Source organism: Doryrhamphus excisus, unplaced genomic scaffold (genome assembly GCF_037039965.1).
Source record: "Doryrhamphus excisus strain RoL-2023G ecotype Guam unplaced genomic scaffold, RoL_Dexc_Guam_v1.1 HiC_scaffold_24, whole genome shotgun sequence".
NCBI lineage: Eukaryota > Metazoa > Chordata > Actinopteri > Syngnathiformes > Syngnathidae > Doryrhamphus > Doryrhamphus excisus.
The window spans coordinates 4,170,488-4,187,955 of record NW_027621862.1 but is presented as its reverse complement, the minus strand read 5'-3'; the positions used below and the strand labels follow the sequence as shown (position 1 = coordinate 4,187,955).

General features: G+C 41.6%; 2 protein-coding genes across 2 annotated transcripts; both read left to right on the top strand.

Annotated features, from left to right (window-relative positions):
- Window positions 1-336: 336 nt before the first annotated feature.
- LOC131110018 (sulfotransferase 1C1-like) lies at window positions 337-3,304 on the top strand. The gene is made up of 7 exons (XM_058062659.2): window positions 337-487; window positions 2,126-2,254; window positions 2,336-2,433; window positions 2,512-2,638; window positions 2,701-2,795; window positions 2,876-3,056; window positions 3,168-3,304. The coding sequence occupies exons 1-7, from the start codon at window positions 337-339 to the stop codon at window positions 3,278-3,280; spliced, it is 894 nt and encodes a 297-aa protein (XP_057918642.2). The 3' UTR covers window positions 3,281-3,304.
- A 4,882-nt stretch (window positions 3,305-8,186) lies between these two features.
- LOC131109896 (sulfotransferase 1 family member D1-like) lies at window positions 8,187-14,977 on the top strand. The gene is made up of 7 exons (XM_078788843.1): window positions 8,187-8,514; window positions 10,075-10,203; window positions 11,181-11,278; window positions 11,357-11,483; window positions 12,358-12,452; window positions 12,535-12,715; window positions 14,115-14,977. The coding sequence occupies exons 1-7, from the start codon at window positions 8,364-8,366 to the stop codon at window positions 14,225-14,227; spliced, it is 894 nt and encodes a 297-aa protein (XP_078644969.1). The 5' UTR covers window positions 8,187-8,363; the 3' UTR covers window positions 14,228-14,977.
- Window positions 14,978-17,468: the final 2,491 nt, after the last annotated feature.

Genomic DNA, 17,468 nt, shown 5'->3' with positions numbered 1-17,468 from the left:
TTCTTTCTAGTTTACCAATTAAAATATCATATCCATAGGTATGAATGGGAGTGTGAATGGTCTGTATGTCCCCTGTGCCTATCCACAGCTGACATTGGGCGAGAGTCGGGGTACACCCTCGCCTGGTCGACATCATAAACAGTTTATACCAAAACCAGTTGGTGCATTGAGTCAAAGTTCAGATCTTAAAGTCTCTAGAAAAAGAACAGTAATGATTGACAAAGCCAAGACACTGGTGAATATTTCACAGGAGGTGGCACAAAAGAGATAAATGGGTCTTGCAACTTTGGAGTTTGATATTTTTGGAAGTTCTTCACAATTTTGTTGACCTCAGTCATGTCAAAGAACCAAGAGCTTAAACGTCACTGTCCACTGGTTCCGCTAAAAGGGATTCTCGTTACAGAAAATATCGCCAACAACTACAACGATGTCTCGGCTTTCTGTCCTGATCCTTCAGACCTTCTTATTGCCACCTATCCTAAAGCAGGTATGATGTTCTCTGATGGTTTGGTACTCACGCTTTCTTTTGGGTTTTTTAGATTTACAGTCCTGTGAAAACTATTTTATTCTCTGAAAACACCCACTGGTGTTACACTGTAACACCATAGAATTTGGTACACACGTTTCAGGGACTGGCAAGTAAAGGTCTGTAAAATTTGTTGAAAAACATGGAGACTAGAGATGCTCCAATCAGGGTTTTATGCTGCTAACACCGATCTCCATCATCCATGAATGAAATCAGCTGATACAAATCAAGTAGATGAAAATGTAAATGTTTTAATTTTTATAGCTTATTTCAAAACAAACAAAATCTGCATGTTTTACCAGGACAAATTCTGGTATCCACAACTCACATTTTGTTCATTCATTCATTCATTTTCTACCGCTTTTTCTCACGAGGGTCGCAGGGGGGGGGTGCTGGAGCCTATCCCAGCTGTTTTCCGGCAAAAGGCGGGGTACACCCTGGACTGGTGGCCAGCCAATCACAGGGCACATATAGACAAACAACCATTCACACGCACTGAAATTATCATTTGCCTAAAATATTTAATCACAAATTAATCACATTTTGTACATAGTTAACTCATAATTAATCAAGATTATGATAGAAAGACTTTTTTCTACAATCAGTAAGGATGTATGAATGTGAGTGTGAATGGTTGTTCGTCTATATGTGCCCTGTGATGCTCGAGGACAGCTGGGATAGGCTCCAGCACCTCCGTGACCATCATGAAGATAAGCGGTAGAAAATGAATGAACTAATGAATGAATGATTGGCTGGCGACCAGTCCAGAGTGTACCCCGCCTCTCACCTAACGTCAGCTGGGATAGGCTCCAGCATTTCTTGTATTATTCCTATTGATGCTATTCTTTCATTCATTCATTCATTTTCACGAGGGTCGCGGGCGGTGCTGGAGCCTATCCCAGCTGTCTTCGGGCGAGAGGCGGGGTACACCCTGGACTGGTGGCCAGCCAATCACAGGGCACATATAGACAAACAACCATTCACACTCACATTCATACCTATAGACAAGTTGGAGTCGCCAATTAACCTAGCATGTTTTTGGAATGTGGGAGGAAACCGGAGTACCCGGAGAAAACCCACGCATGCACGGGGAGAACATGCAAACTCCACACAGAGATGGCCGAGGGTGGAATTGAACCCTGATCTGCGCTCACATTTTGTATTTCAGAATCTATTGGTCCATAAGTCACTGAGAATTTGTCAAATGATTATAAAGCTTTGAGGATAACAAATTGGGATAACATAACTGCACAGCAAAAGAGTGGTTAACACACAGGCCTCACAGCTAGGAGACCCGAGTTTGATTCCACCCTCGGCCATCTCTGTGTGAGGTTTGCATGTTCTCCCCGTGCATGCGTGGGTTTTCTCCGGGTACTCCGGTTTCCTCCCACATTCCAAAAACATGCTAGGTTAATTAGCGACTCCAAATTGTCCATAGGTATGAATGTGAGTGTGAATGGTTGTTTGTCTATATGTGCCCTGTGATTGGCTGGCCACCAATCCAGGGTGTACCCCGCCTCTCAGCGGAAGACAGCTGGGATAGCGGTAGAAAATTAATGAATGACCGAACTCTGTATTCTTATTCTTTTGGGTGATAAGGGACCACGTGGGTACAGGAGATAGTGGATCTGCTTCTTCACAGTGGTGATAGTGAGACCTGCAAAAGAGCACCCACACCCATCAGAATGCCTTTCCTGGAGAATACCGCTCGGATAGGTATGCCCTCAGGTATGTAGACCCCATAATGGATGTCACGCATATCCATCTTGTATACAGTACATATGCTATCATTTTGTTGTAAATCCCCAGGCCTTGATCTCCTGAAGGCAATGGAACCTCCAAGAGTTATTAAAACGCATTTGCCTTTTCATCTCGTTCCAAAAGGCTTTTGGGAAAACAAATGCAAAGTAAGTTGATGGGACGTTGCAGGGATGAGAACTAGCAACCACGCTGTCATTCAATAATATGATAATGTATGCACAAAGGTGATCTACGTGGCTCGCAATGCGAAGGACAACCTGGTGAGCTACTTCTATTTTGATCAAATGAATCTCACCCACCCTGACCCTGGACCTTGGGAGGGCTACATCCAGAAGTTCATGCAAGGACAATGTAAGTCGAGGGGTGTCATGTGTGGACTACTTCACCATTTTAAGGGACTGTTGTTCCTGCAGTGCCATGGGGTTCCTGGTATGATCACGTCAAAGGTTACTGGCAGGAACGAGAAAGAAGAAACATCCTTTACCTCTTCTATGAAGACATGAAAGAGGTAGATGGTGCCTAAATTCTCCTAACGCAGTTGGTTTATTATTTGGTTCCACTGTATGTCTCCTTTTTCTCCCCATCCAGAACCCTCGGCGTGAGATGGCGCGCATCATGAGGTACTTGGACCTGTCGCTTTCTGATGATGTCATCAGCCGCATTGTGGAGCTGACATCCTTCAAGACCATGAAGGATAACCCGATGGCCAACTACAATTTCATAACAAAACCCATTTTTGACCAATCCCGCTCCACCTTCATGAGAAAGGGTGATTCAAAACATTATGAGCAGACTATGAGAGTACTATGGGACAACAGCGGCCTTTAGTGGTTTGTCGGTGTTACTGCATACAACAATGTTGTATTTTGTCCTCAAACAGGAGAAGTCGGTGATTGGATGAATCATTTTACGCCAGAGCAGGCGGCAGAGTTTGATGAGGACTCCGAGAAGAAAATGAAGCATGTCAACATACCATTCAGAACACAGCTCTAAACCAGTTAGCAGTTACTGTCAAATTATTATTAAATTATTATTATTATTGTATAACTGTGACTATTCACTATGATGCATAGTGAATTTACGCATAATGTAAATTTAAATCAGAGGCTCTGTGATCATCAAATCAAATATTAAAGATTTTAACTGTTTCCAGGGATATCAATTTTATTTTGGAACTATGGGCCATTATTTAAAACTAACTAAAATACAATTAGCAAACATATTTGTGTATTACTATTTTTCTTTTTTTCTAGTGAGACCTCTCACACTGACACAAACATGTTTTTTTAAATGATTATTATTAAAAATTTGCCTCAATGCACCTTTCCTTTATGAAATGTACAAATGAAAATACCTAAAACAGAGGACAATTGTAAAAAAAAGAGTTAATTAAAATTGCAAACTCAATGTAATTTAATTTCTCTTTTAAAACACATAAATACATAAATATCAAGCATTGTATTACAGTAAATATTATTTTATTGCAATACTGTAACTATTCATTAGAAATCCGACAGTTTTTGAATGTAGCAGCTGCGATTTGTCCTACTTTTTGACGGTCATTAAACGCATCGATGCACCGTTCTCCGATGCACAGAGGGATGTATGGATGTATTTATACTCATATTCGCCCCCATATACTGATACTATGTGGGAATACATAAAGGTAAGATTTAATGATTTAAATAGGATCAATAACATCGCTGTTGAAAATCTTCCCCTAGCTAGTTCGATGCTAAATGGCTAATGGCTAATGCTAGCATAACACTGGACTTCAGCCACGGTCATTACATTGACAGCCCGTCAATAGTAGCTGTAACTTCAATTTTAGCTGGCAGTTTAATGCAAAAATCAGCAGAGAGATGCTAAAATGAAAATTTAAAAAAACACTGGTTAATTGGGACACTCTTATGCCAAGGTAGCACTGTATATGACAATAAAAACAATACCTCCGCTGCTCCAGTCTCTGGCAGGCGATGTAAGCCGTCAAACACAGCGACAGTAGATACAAATAACTTTTATCTTGCTGCAATAGCCACATACCAGGGCTTTGAAGCTAACGTTACCAATCAAAATACTATTTTCTTTCTCAATTTCCCATCAATATTTGTTCCAGCTTGTGGCTTCAGAGCTACCGTGCGTCAATCGAACTACGGTGTGGGCCGAGGGACAAAAAAGGGAGGTACGTTATCGCGCATCAAAAAAAAGGGAAACAGAAATGTTTCGTAACCTATGAGTTGAAAAACTATTGAAAAACTGATATGTATTTATATATCTGTATAGCCTATAGCCATTGTGTCAGATAAATAGAAGACAAAAAGTAAGTAAATACACACATTGCATTTAAATACACAGTGTGTTTACTTGTGGACTGTGATGACCCTTAGGGGTATCATGTGTTATGTGTTGTATTTGCGCATGTGTTGCAATGGAGAGATATGTTCAGGGGTTGGGAAGGAAAAGGGGTGACGGACAGGAAGTGAGGAAGAACCCGCATGTTAGTTAGTTGTAAGCGTGGGTTAGGGCCGCAACAGTAGCCCTTGTTAAGAAGCTTGGTTCTTTTTTTTTTTTTTTTTTAAAAGAAGCTTGGTTCTTTTTAGCTCAGTAAAAAAATGGCTGTTGTTCCCCCCACCTGGTCTGGTGTTTGGATGAGCGTAGAGTGTCACAGTACATAGAACTACAAAAATAAATATATATACACATGTACATAGAATGACGAAAACACTAAATACACAAACTAAATACACAACATCAAACACATAATGTTAACATCTATTTAGTCTTATTTTCATTCTACTTTTTTAGCATATTTCCACAGCATTTCAGTCCAGCTTCAGCTACCCGACTGCTACCCCAATTGTGGTAAATTACTAAAAGTCGTATAGTGCAAGTGGTAGAGTGCTCGGATCCAGATCCAGAAATGGTTGGTTCAATTCCTGATTTGAGCTCAAACTACCGATTTACTCTTATTTTTATTCTACATTTTAGCATATTTCCACAGCATTTCAGTCCAGCTTCAGCTACCCGACTGCTACCCCAATTGTCGTAAATTAGTAAAAGTCGTATAGTGCAACTGATAGAGTGCTTGGATCCAGATCCAGAAATGGTTGGTTCAATTCCTGATTTGAGCTCAAACTACCGATTTACTCTTATTTTCATTCTACGTTTTAGCATATTTCCACAGCATTTCAGTCCAGCTTCAGCTACCCCAATTGTGGTAAATTACTAAAAGTCATATAGTGCAACCGGTAGAGTGCTCGGATCCAGATCCAGAAATGGTTGGTTCAATTCCTGATTTTAGCTCAAACTACCGATTTACTCTTATTTTCATTCTACGTTTTAGCATATTTCCACAGCATTTCAGTCCAGCTTCAGCTACCCCAATTGTGGTAAATTAGTAAAAGTCATATAGTGCAACTGGTAGAGTGCTTGGATCCAGATCCAGAAATGGTTGGTTCAATTCCTGATTTTAGCTCAAACTACCGATTTACTCTTATTTTTATTCTACGTTTTAGCATATTTCCACAGCCTTTCAGTCTAGCTTCAGCTACCCGACTGCTACCCCAATTGTGGTAAATTAGTAAAAGTCATACAGTGCAAGTGGTAGAGTGCTTGGATCCAGATCCAGAAATGGTTGGTTCAATTCCTGATTTGAGCTCAAACTACTAATTTACTCTTATTTTCATTTTACGTTTTAGCAAATTTCCACAGCATTTCAGTCCAGCTTCAGCTACCCCAATTGTGGTAAATTACTAAAAGTCATATAGTGCAACCGGTAGAGTGCTCGGATCCAGATCCAGAAATGGTTGGTTCAATTCCTGATTTTAGCTCAAACTACCGATTTACTCTTATTTTCATTCTACGTTTTAGCATATTTCCACAGCATTTCAGTCCAGCTTCAGCTACCCCAATTGTGGTAAATTAGTAAAAGTCATATAGTGCAACTGGTAGAGTGCTTGGATCCAGATCCAGAAATGGTTGGTTCAATTCCTGATTTTAGCTCAAACTACCGATTTACTCTTATTTTTATTCTACGTTTTAGCATATTTCCACAGCCTTTCAGTCTAGCTTCAGCTACCCGACTGCTACCCCAATTGTGGTAAATTAGTAAAAGTCATACAGTGCAAGTGGTAGAGTGCTTGGATCCAGATCCAGAAATGGTTGGTTCAATTCCTGATTTGAGCTCAAACTACTAATTTACTCTTATTTTCATTTTACGTTTTAGCAAATTTCCACAGCATTTCAGTCCAGCTTCAGCTACCCCAATTGTGGTAAATTACTAAAAGTCGTATAGTGCAACTGGTAGAGTGCTTGGATCCAGATCCAGAAATGGTTGGTTCAATTCCTGATTTGAGCTCAAACTACCGATTTACTCTTATTTTTATTCTACGTTTTAGCATATTTCCACAGCATTTCAGTCCAGCTTCAGCTACCCCAATTGTGGTAAATTAGTAAAAGTCATATAGTGTTACTGGTAGAGTGCTTGGATCCAGATCCAGAAATGGTTGGTTCAATTCCTGATTTGAGCTCAAACTACCGATTTACTCTTATTTTCATTCTACGTTTTAGCATATTTCCACAGCATTTCAGTCCAGCTTCAGCTACCCCAATTGTGGTAAATTAGTAAAAGTCATATAGTGCAACTGGTAGAGTGCTTGGATCCAGATCCAGAAATGGTTGGTTCAATTCCTGATTTTAGCTCAAACTACCGATTTACTCTTATTTTTATTCTACGTTTTAGCATATTTCCACAGCCTTTCAGTCTAGCTTCAGCTACCCGACTGCTACCCCAATTGTGGTAAATTAGTAAAAGTCGTACAGTGCAAGTGGTAGAGTGCTTGGATCCAGATCCAGAAATGGTTGGTTCAATTCCTGATTTGAGCTCAAACTACTAATTTACTCTTATTTTCATTTTACGTTTTAGCAAATTTCCACAGCATTTCAGTCCAGCTTCAGCTACCCCAATTGTGGTAAATTACTAAAAGTCGTATAGTGCAACTGGTAGAGTGCTTGGATCCAGATCCAGAAATGGTTGGTTCAATTCCTGATTTTAGCTCAAACTACCGATTTACTCTTATTTTCATTCTACGTTTTAGCATATTTCCACAGCATTTCAGTCCAGCTTCAGCTACCCCAATTGTGGTAAATTAGTAAAATTTGAGCTCAAACTACCGATTTACTCTTATTTTCATTTTACCGTTTAGCATATTTCCACAGCATTTCAGTCCAGCTTCAGCTACCCCAATTGTGGTAAATTAGTAAAAGTCATATAGTTTTACTGGTAGAGTGCTCGGATCCAGATCCAGAAATGGTAATATAATGGTAATATAAACCAAGAAATAATTTAGCACATGTTGGTGGGACTCTACAAAGTAACTGTTAATCCTGGTGCTCTCCTCAAAAAGTCAACATATCGAGTATATTCCCTCGATGAAAACCTCTCTCGCTAATAAATAGATATTTTTTGTTCCGTGTCTCCTTTGGGAAACTCATAGCTTCTCAATAAATGACGACGTCATCTCCATATGAATTAAACAGTCGCAGTTTCTTAGCTGATTTTAAGCTGAAAGCCTCAACATAACCTGTTTATGAGTTTAGTTTAGTTACCATGGAGATACAGTCCGGCTTTCCACTCAACACAGCTGACTAACCCACTAAACTTCACTAAATACTCCCATAGACACTCCATTGTTAACCATGTTCTTAGTTTGGGTATATAAACAATGACTCTTATCTCTTTGCTGAGACAGCACAAATGGATAAGCACTGAGACGGTAGAAACAAGATGGCAGGCAGGCTTATTTAATTAAGTTAAACAAGGGTGTGGTAAACAAGTGTTGTTGATATTATATTATGTCATAGACTGTTTATACTAAACCAGTTGCTGCCTTGAGTGGAAGATCAGATGTTGAAGTCACTTGAAAACGGACACATTTATGATTTACGAAGCCAAGACTCTGATGAATACCCAACAGGAGGTGGAAGAAACAAGATAAAGCAGTCCTGCAACGTTGCAGCCTGATATTTTTGGATTTTTTTGTTTTATTTTATTTTTTACAATTTTTTGACCTCGGTCATGTCAGAGAACCAAGATCGCAAACGTTCCAATCTACTGGTTCAAGTAGAAGGGGTTCACGTGATGGAACACATCGCCAACAACTACAACAAGGTCTCGGCTTTCTGTCCTGATCCTTCAGACCTTCTTATTGCCACCTACCCTAAAGCAGGTATGATGTTCTCTCTCACACTTTCTTTTTGGTTTTAAATGTAATGGTAATGGTTTTATTTCATTTGAACATGCATCAGATTACAATTGAATGCATCACATAATCAGTTCACAGTTCCACATGTCCAAAAGGAGTAGGAAGAAGCAAAGCTTATTAAATCCTACCCCTCCATCTGGTACTTTTACAATCAATAACTGTTACATTTGTTCACTTCCTGTTTTCCTAATATAATTAAAGTTTAAAAAAATTTAATTTAATTTAATATTTTTTTAAAAATAATATTTTTTTAAATTTAATTTAATTTAATTTAATTTAATTTAATTTAATGATATATATATATAGCACATCATGACTGGTTCAAGACTCTTCATCCTTGTATTTAGCAAACATCAACTGCTTGTATTGTTTCTTGAATTGGCTCATCGTTGTGCATTGTTTGAGGGTCTTACTCAATCCATTCCATAGTTTGATTCCACATACTGAAATGCTATGGCTTTTTAACGTAGTCCTAGCATAGAAGTGTTTCAAATGTACTTCTTCCCTGAGATCATATTTCTCCTCTCTTGTAGAGAAGTATTGGATGACATTTTTAGCTAATTGGTTATTTTTAGCCTTATGCATTATTTTAGCTGTTTGAAGATGAACTATATCAGCAAGTTGAAGTATTTGTCATTTTAGAAATAAGGAGTTAGTATGTTCTCTGTAGGCGGCATTATGAATTATCCTTACTGACCTTTTTTTGCAGTACATTTAGCAAGTGAAGATTGTACATTTACAGTCATGTGAAAACTATTTTAGTCCAAAACTGCTGCAGACAAAAGGGTGACGCTTAAACTTTAGTGCAGGCGTCTTCAATTAATATGAGTAAGGTCCGTTTTTTCATAGTGACTTTATTTTGCCGTAAATTTCATCAAATGTAATGAAACCCTGCATGGTGAACTGTCAGGATAGACATGATGCAGGGAGGACTTTAGTGTCTGAATTTGTCTTACCCAGCATGCAATTTTAATACATTTCTATGCTTCACTGCTCTCCATTTTGTTGCATTTTTCAGGTTACAATTTAATACATTTGTTGAGAAACACGGTCCTACAACACACTTAGTTTAAATAGCACGTCAAAGAAAGCAGGACCAATGTTCACATACATAAAAAAAAGTTTGGCTGTACAAACAATGAATATTTAAGTTAACTAAAACTGCAAAAAGCTGCACGGTGTTCGAGTGGTTAGCACGCAGACCTCACAGCTTGGAAACCAGGGTTCAATTCCACCCTCGGCCATCTCTGTGTGGAGTTTGCATGTTCTCCCCGTGCATGCGTGGGTTTTCTCCGGGTACTCCGGTTTCCTCCCACATTCCAAAAACATGCTAGGTTAATTAGCGACTCCAAATTGTCCATAGGTATGAATGTGAGTGTGAATGGTTGTTTGTCTATATGTGCCCTGTGATTGGCTGGCTGGCCACCAGTCCAGGGTGTACCCCGCCTCTGACTATTTGTCAAATGATTGTAAAGCTTCAAGGATAACAAATTAGGATAACATCTTGTTCTTTTGGGTGATAAGGGACCACGTGGGTCCAGGAGACAGTGGATTTGCTTCTTCACAGTGGCGACAGTGAGACCTGCAAAAGCGCCCCCATACCAGTCCGAATGCCTTTCCTGGAGAATTCCGCTCGACCTGGGATCCCCTCAGGTGTGTAGACCCCCTAATGCAGGGGTGGGCAAATATTTGAATTCATTAATTTTCTACCGCTTATCCTCACGAGGGTCGCAGAGGTGCTGGAGCCTATCCCAGCTGTCTTCAGGCGAGAGGCGGGGTACACCCTGGACTGGTGGCCAGCCAGCCAATCACAGGGCACATATAGACAAACAACCATTCACACTCACATTCATACCTATGGACAATTTGGAGTCGCCAATTAACCTAGCATGTTTTTGGAATGTGGGAGGAAACCGGAGTACCCGGAGAAAACCCACGCATGCACGGGGAGAACATGCAAACTCCACACAGAGAGGGTGGAATTGAACTCAGGTCCCTTAGCTGTGAGGCCTGCGCGCTAACCACTCAACCGCCCTGCAGCCCTCCTTGAATTATTTGTCTAATTTTATCTGTAAAGGTGTTATACTATCAGGGTTGCACAGTGGACGAGTGGTTAGTGCACAGGCCTCACAGCTAGGAGACCCGGGTTCAATTCCACCCTCGGCCATCTCTGTGTGGAGTTTGCATGTTCTCCCCGTGCATGCGTGGGTTTTCTCCGGGTACTCCGGTTTCCTCCCACATTCCAAAAACATGCTAGGTTAATTGGTGACTCCAAATTGTCCATAGGTATGAATGTGAGTGTGAATGGTTGTTTGTCTATATGTGCCCTGTGATTGGCTGGCGTGCCCGAAGACAGCGGGGGTAGGCTCCAGCACCCCTGTGACCCTTGTCAGGATAAGTGGTAGAAAATAAATTAATTAATGAGTTTTTTTGTTGTTTTTTTTTAACTAAATAAGACAGCCAGCTTGCTAGTCATGTTGCCAGTTGAAATACTTAGAAAGCAACTGGCCGGATTAAAACGCTTTAAAACGCATGTGGCCCCCGGGCCGTAGTGTGCCCACCCTTGCCCTAATGCATCTCAGGCATTTACAAAATGATATTTATGCTATCATTTTGTTGTAAATCCCCAGGCCTTGATCTCCTGAAGGCAATGGAACCTCCAAGAGTTATTAAAACGCATTTGCCTTTTCATCTCGTTCCAAAAGGCTTTTGGGAAAACAAATGCAAAGTAAGTTGATGGGACGTTGCAGGGATGAGAACTAGCAACCACGCTGTCATTCAATAATATGATAATGTATGCACAAAGGTGATCTACGTGGCTCGCAATGCGAAGGACAACCTGGTGAGCTACTTCTATTTTGATCAAATGAATCTCACCCACCCTGACCCTGGACCTTGGGAGGGCTACATCCAGAAGTTCATGCATGGACAATGTAAGTAGAGGAGTGTCATGTGTGGACTACTTCACCATTTTAAGCAGGGGTCTCAAACTCAATTTACCTGGGGGGGCCACCGGAGCTAGGTTCTGGGTGAAGCCGGGCTGCATCAGATTTTCAAAAAAAAAAACCAAAACGCATTTATTAAAAATTAGAAAAAAATCAATTAAAAAAAAACTATTTCCAATGCTTTTGCTTCTGCTATAACCTACACTTTTTCAGTACTTTGGTTTCGGTTTTACGCACCAAAATATAAATAAAATATCTTAATTTTTATTTTTCTATACACAAAATAAGATAAAAAATAAATAAACAAATTAAGAACAAAGACAATAAATCAATCAATCAGTAATAAATAAGTAAAATAATAATAATAAAACAGCAAATAAGAAAAACGTAAGAAACCACATACAGTTGGTAGAGAAATTATTTTTTTTAGATTCAAATGTACAGTATTAACAGTTATTTGACTTTTAACATGAACATTAATGAAACTTAATCATTTTACCCAATTAGCAAGTTAGCATCGTACTCAGTTCCGTAACTTTAACAACATATTTAATGAGATGCTTTATCTTGCGTTTTATTCCAAATCATTTCCTGCATTTATTTATACCCAGCGTCATATAAGCCTTTAGCTTCATTGCTAATCCAAATCAAAACAGGGCGGGGTAACAGGGTAGGGTAACAGTATGGGCGGGGCAAAATCATGTTAATTGTGTCCGGTGTGCACACAGCTTTAAGCTGTCATTTCAACATTAAACTTTGGTATCAAGGTGGGGGGCCTCAAACTAGCGTCTCGCGGGCTGCATTTGGCCCGCGGGCCGCAAGTTTGAGACCCCTGATTTTAAGGGACTGTTGTTTCTTGCAGTGGCATGGGGTTCCTGGTATGATCACGTCAAAGGTTACTGGGAGGAACGAGAAAGAAGAAACATCCTTTATCTCTTCTATGAAGACATGAAAGAGGTAGATGATGTCTGAACTCTGCTATTAGCTTTCAGTGGTTTTATAGCCAGGCTCAGTTGCTTTATTGTTGACTCCCATCCAGAACCCTCGGCGTGAGGTGGAGCGCATCATGAGGTACCTGGACTTGTCATTCTCTGATGACATCATCAGCCGCATTGTGGAACTGACGTCCTTCAAGAGCATGAAGGATAACCCGATGGCCAACTACACTTTTATGTCCAAAACCATTTTTGACCTTTCGCTCTACACCTTCATGAGAAAAGGTGATTCAAAACGTCAACACGCGCACACACACACACACACACACACACACATCTACCAGCGACTCTTACTATCCTTGTTTGGGTACTGGAAGCAGGCTGGAGCCTAGCAACAGCGAATCAGGAGAGGAGCTTAATGTCAGCTGACTGATGTGTTTACATCATAGAAATAGAAAGACGTAGAAAGCTAACACCCGGACACAACATACAAAACGCGGTGGCAGCCGCCGCCGCCGCAGCCGCCGCCGCAGCCGCCGCCGCAGCCGCCGCCGCCGCCGCCGCCGCAGCCGCCGCCGCAGCCGCCGCCGCAGCCGCCGCCGCCGCCGCAGCCGCCGCCGCAGCCGCCGCCGCAGCCGCCGCCGCAGCCGCCGCCGCCGCAGCCGCCGCCGCCGCCGCCGCCGCAACGCTTCAGTACACACGCCGCCATCTTGTGTAGCACAACAGCATGCGCAGTGTATTGGCGTGTATAGGTAGATTACAGTAGGGCATATTAATGCCTTATCGGGGCCAGAATTTCAGAAACCATCAGTAAAAATGTCGAAAGTTGCAAATGAACAAGCTAGTGCTACACAAGATGGTGGACTCGCGGTGACAAAAATGTTTTCTACGTAATGTAGTTCTGTGGTTTACACAATCGACTCAAACTACTTTCACGATCTACTAGTCGTATCCTGGTATTATAGGAAAACAATGGCCTCTGGTGGTTAGTGGAGTTACTGCACCTGATTCAACATTTTTTCCCATTGGTAAAAACGTCGAAAGTCGCAAATGAACAAGCTAGTGCTACAGAAGATGGCGGACTCGCGGTGACAAAAGTGTTTTCTACGTAATGTAGTTCTGTGGTTTACACAATCGACTCAAACTACTTTCACGATCTACTAGTCGTATCCTGGTATTATAGGAAAACAATGGCCTCTGGTGGTTAGTGGAGTTACTGCACCTGATTCAACATTTTTTCCCTTTCTTCTTCACAGTTTTTACACTTGTCTGATTTAATTTAGGCGGCACGGCGGTCGAGTGGTTAGCGCGCAGACCTCACGGCTAGGAGATCAGGGTTCAATTCCACATTCGGCCATCTCTGTGTGGAGTTTGCATGTTCTCCCCGTGCATGCGTGGGTTTTCTCCGGGTACTCCGGTTTCCTCCCACATTCCAAAAACATGCTAGGTTAATTAGCGACTCCAAATTGTCCATAGGTATGAATGTGAGTGTGAATGGTTGTTTGTCTATATGTGCCCTGTGATTGGCTGGCTGGCCACCAGTCCAGGGTGTACCCCGCCTCTCGCCTAAAGACAGCTGGGATAGGCTCCAGCACCCCCTGCGACCCTCGTGAGGATAAGCGGTAGAAAATGAATGAATGATTTAATTTAGTTTAATTTAACAACATTTCTTTGTCTTTAACAGGAGAAGTCGGCGATTGGATGAATCATTTTACACCGCAACAAGCCGAAGAGTTTGATGAGGACTACGAGAAGAAAATGAAACATGTCAACATACCATTCAGAACACAGCTCTAAACTAGCTAGCAGTTAACTGCTGCACGTACTATTAAATAATAAGAATTATTATACAGTCATGGCCAATGTTTGGCCTGTGAGGTTTTAGTGACGTGTCTATACTGTCTGCTTGTCAGCCAATTTAATATTACACGGCCTGCGCTTCGCCTGCGCTTCGCCTGCGCTTCGCCTGCGCCCCGCCTGCGCCCCGCGTAGACAAGGTCAGAGATGGCAAACTTACTCCGCACCTTTGGCGGGCTGTTTTGTCACAAAATTGTCACTGTTTGCTAACAGTGTCGCCAAAACTCGAACTCGAAAATTGTCGCCAAACTGAAAATGTGGACTCCTCCCCTGGTGCGCCGCCATGCCCACGTCGGCGCAGTACAGTCTAATAAAATGACCAAATAGTAAGCGCACCAAGTGGTGCTCTGAACCAAATTACCACCTTGCGCTGTGCCACGAAATTCGAGCACCCTGGACTGGTGGCCAGCCAATCACAGGGCACATATAGACAAACAACCATTCACACTCACATTCATACCTATGGACAATTTGGAGTCGACAATTAACCTAGCATGTTTTTGGAATGTGGGAGGAAACTGGAGAAAATCCTCGCATGGACGGGGAGAACATTCAAACTCCACACAGAGATGGCCGAGGGTGGAATTGAACTCGGGTCTCGTAGCTGTGAGACCTGTGCGCTAACCACTTTTTCCGCCGTGCTAAACTTCAACATTCATTCATTTTCTACCGCTTATCCTCACGAGGGTCACGGGGGTGATGGAGCCTATCCCAGCTGTCTTGGGGTAAGAGGCGGGGTACACCCTGGACTGGTGGCCAGCCAATCACAGGGCACATATAGACAAACAACCATTCACACTCACATTCATACCTATGGACAAATTGGAGTCGCCAATTAACCTAGCATGTTTTTGGAATGTGGGAGGAAACCGGAGTACCCGGAGAAAACCCACGCATGCACGGGGAGAACATGCAAACTCCACACAGAGATGGCCGAGGGTGGAATTGAACTCGGGTCTCGTAGCTGTGAGACCTGTGCGCTAACCACTTTTTCCGCCGTGCTAAACTTCAACATTCATTCATTTTCTACCGCTTATCCTCACAAGGGTCATGGGGGTGCTGGAGTCTATCCCAGATGTCTTCGGGCAAGAGGCGGGATACACCCTGGACTGGTTGCCAGCCAGCCAATCACAGGGCACATATAGACAAACAACCATTCACACTCACATTCATACCTATGGACAATTTGGAGTCGCCAATTAACCTAGCATGTTTTCGGAATGTGGGAGGAAACCGGATAAACGGATAAAATCCACGTACGCACGGGAAGAACACGCAAAATTCAAATTGAATTTGCGCATTTTCCGATCAAATACAGGACAGAAACCCAAAGTGAGGCGGCGTCAGTTTATTTTAAGACAATACACGCAAACAATTTGCTTGACCTAACATTACTTTTACTTTCATGTATTGTACAAACAAATGAAATGCAAACATTTGATTAGACAAATTCCCAGGTAAAACAGTATTTGGTTAACAGATCATGTGCTTTTACCAAGTACAAGCGTGAAATGAGTTCAGCTCGTCATTATTCGTAACGGTCATGAAAGAAAATCCTCATTATGTACTCTATTCAGTACTTCCTAGTACAAGTACAGATACGGATACTGATCATTTAGATGGCTGAACAGATGTAGATACAGATAGTGGTGGACTAGCTCAACCTGCTATATACAGAGTCAGGCAAAATGATCCCACACATTTGTAGGTTAAATAAAAGTAAAATAAAGTAAAGAAACAAAAAAGTGAAAAGTACATACTATAATGCCATTTTGCTTTGTTTCCTTATTATATTTTTTGGTTGCTTTTTCACTTGCTGTCATGAATTGGATTGGTGAGCATGGCGCTTTCATTGTGGAAACATTAGGAGACCTGGGTTCAATTCCACCCTCGAGCCATCTCGCGTGGGTTTTCTCCGGGTACTCCGGTTTCCTCCCACATTCCAAAAACATGCTAGGTTAATTGCCGACTCCAAATTGTCCATAGGTATGAATGTGAGTGTGAATGGTTGTTTGTCTATATGTGCCCTGTGATTGGCTGGCCACCAGTCCAGGGTGTACCCCGCCTCTCGCCTGAAGACAGCTGGGATAGGCTCCAGCACCCCCACACCCTCGTGAGGATAAGCGGTAGAAAATGAATGAATGAGCTGCAAAATGTTAATTATAAATGATATAAAATGTTATAAAATAATAAAATATAATAAATAATAATATAAAATAATTGAAAAATTATAAATAAATGTATTTTTATTTATAGCATTTTTTTCTGTTTTTTTTTCATTTTATTTTGTGAAAGCAAACTCTTTCTGTAACTGCTAAATTGTCTATATGTGCCCTGTGATTGGCTGGCCACCAGTCCAGGGTGTACCCCGCCTCTCGCCCGAAGACAGCTGGGATAGGCTCCAGCACCCCCACACCCTCGTGAGGAAAAGCGGCAGAAAATGAATGAATGAATGAATGAAACATATGGGGCTGCATGGCGGTCGAGTGGTTAGCGCGCAGACCTCACAGCAAGGAGACCAGGGTTCAATTCCACCTTCGGGCCATCTCGTGTGGGTTTTCTCCGGGTACTCCGGTTTCCTCCCACATTCCAAAAACATGCTAGGTTAATTAGCGACTCCAAATTGTCCATAGGTATGAATGTGAGTGTGAATGGTTGTTTGTCTATATGTGCCCTGTGATTGGCTGGCCACCAGTCCAGGGTGTACCCTGCCTCTCGCCCGAAATAGAATGGCATTATATTCATTCATTCATTCATTCATTTTCTACTGCTTTTCCTCACGAGGGTTGCGGAGGGTGCTGGAGCCTATCCCAGCTGTCTTCGGGCGAGAGGCGGGGTACACCCTGGACTGGTCGCCAGCCAATCACAGGGCGGCATTATATGTACTTTTAAAAAATAAAAACACTTTTTTGTTTTACTTTATTCGCCTTTTATTTAACCTGACCCTGTATATATATATATATATATATATACTATATTATTGCTATTTTATCTGTTGCTATTGTGCAAGATGGTTATCATTAATAACTGGTAGAAGGAACCTGCATTTCATTCATTCTTTGACATGTCAGCTTTGTGTGCATAAATGTGTTCATGTAATTGCGAGTGTACCATGTACTTTGGGATTTATTTGGGTATTTCAGGTCTTTTTTATGCATTTTTATTAAGTGTGATGGTGGTT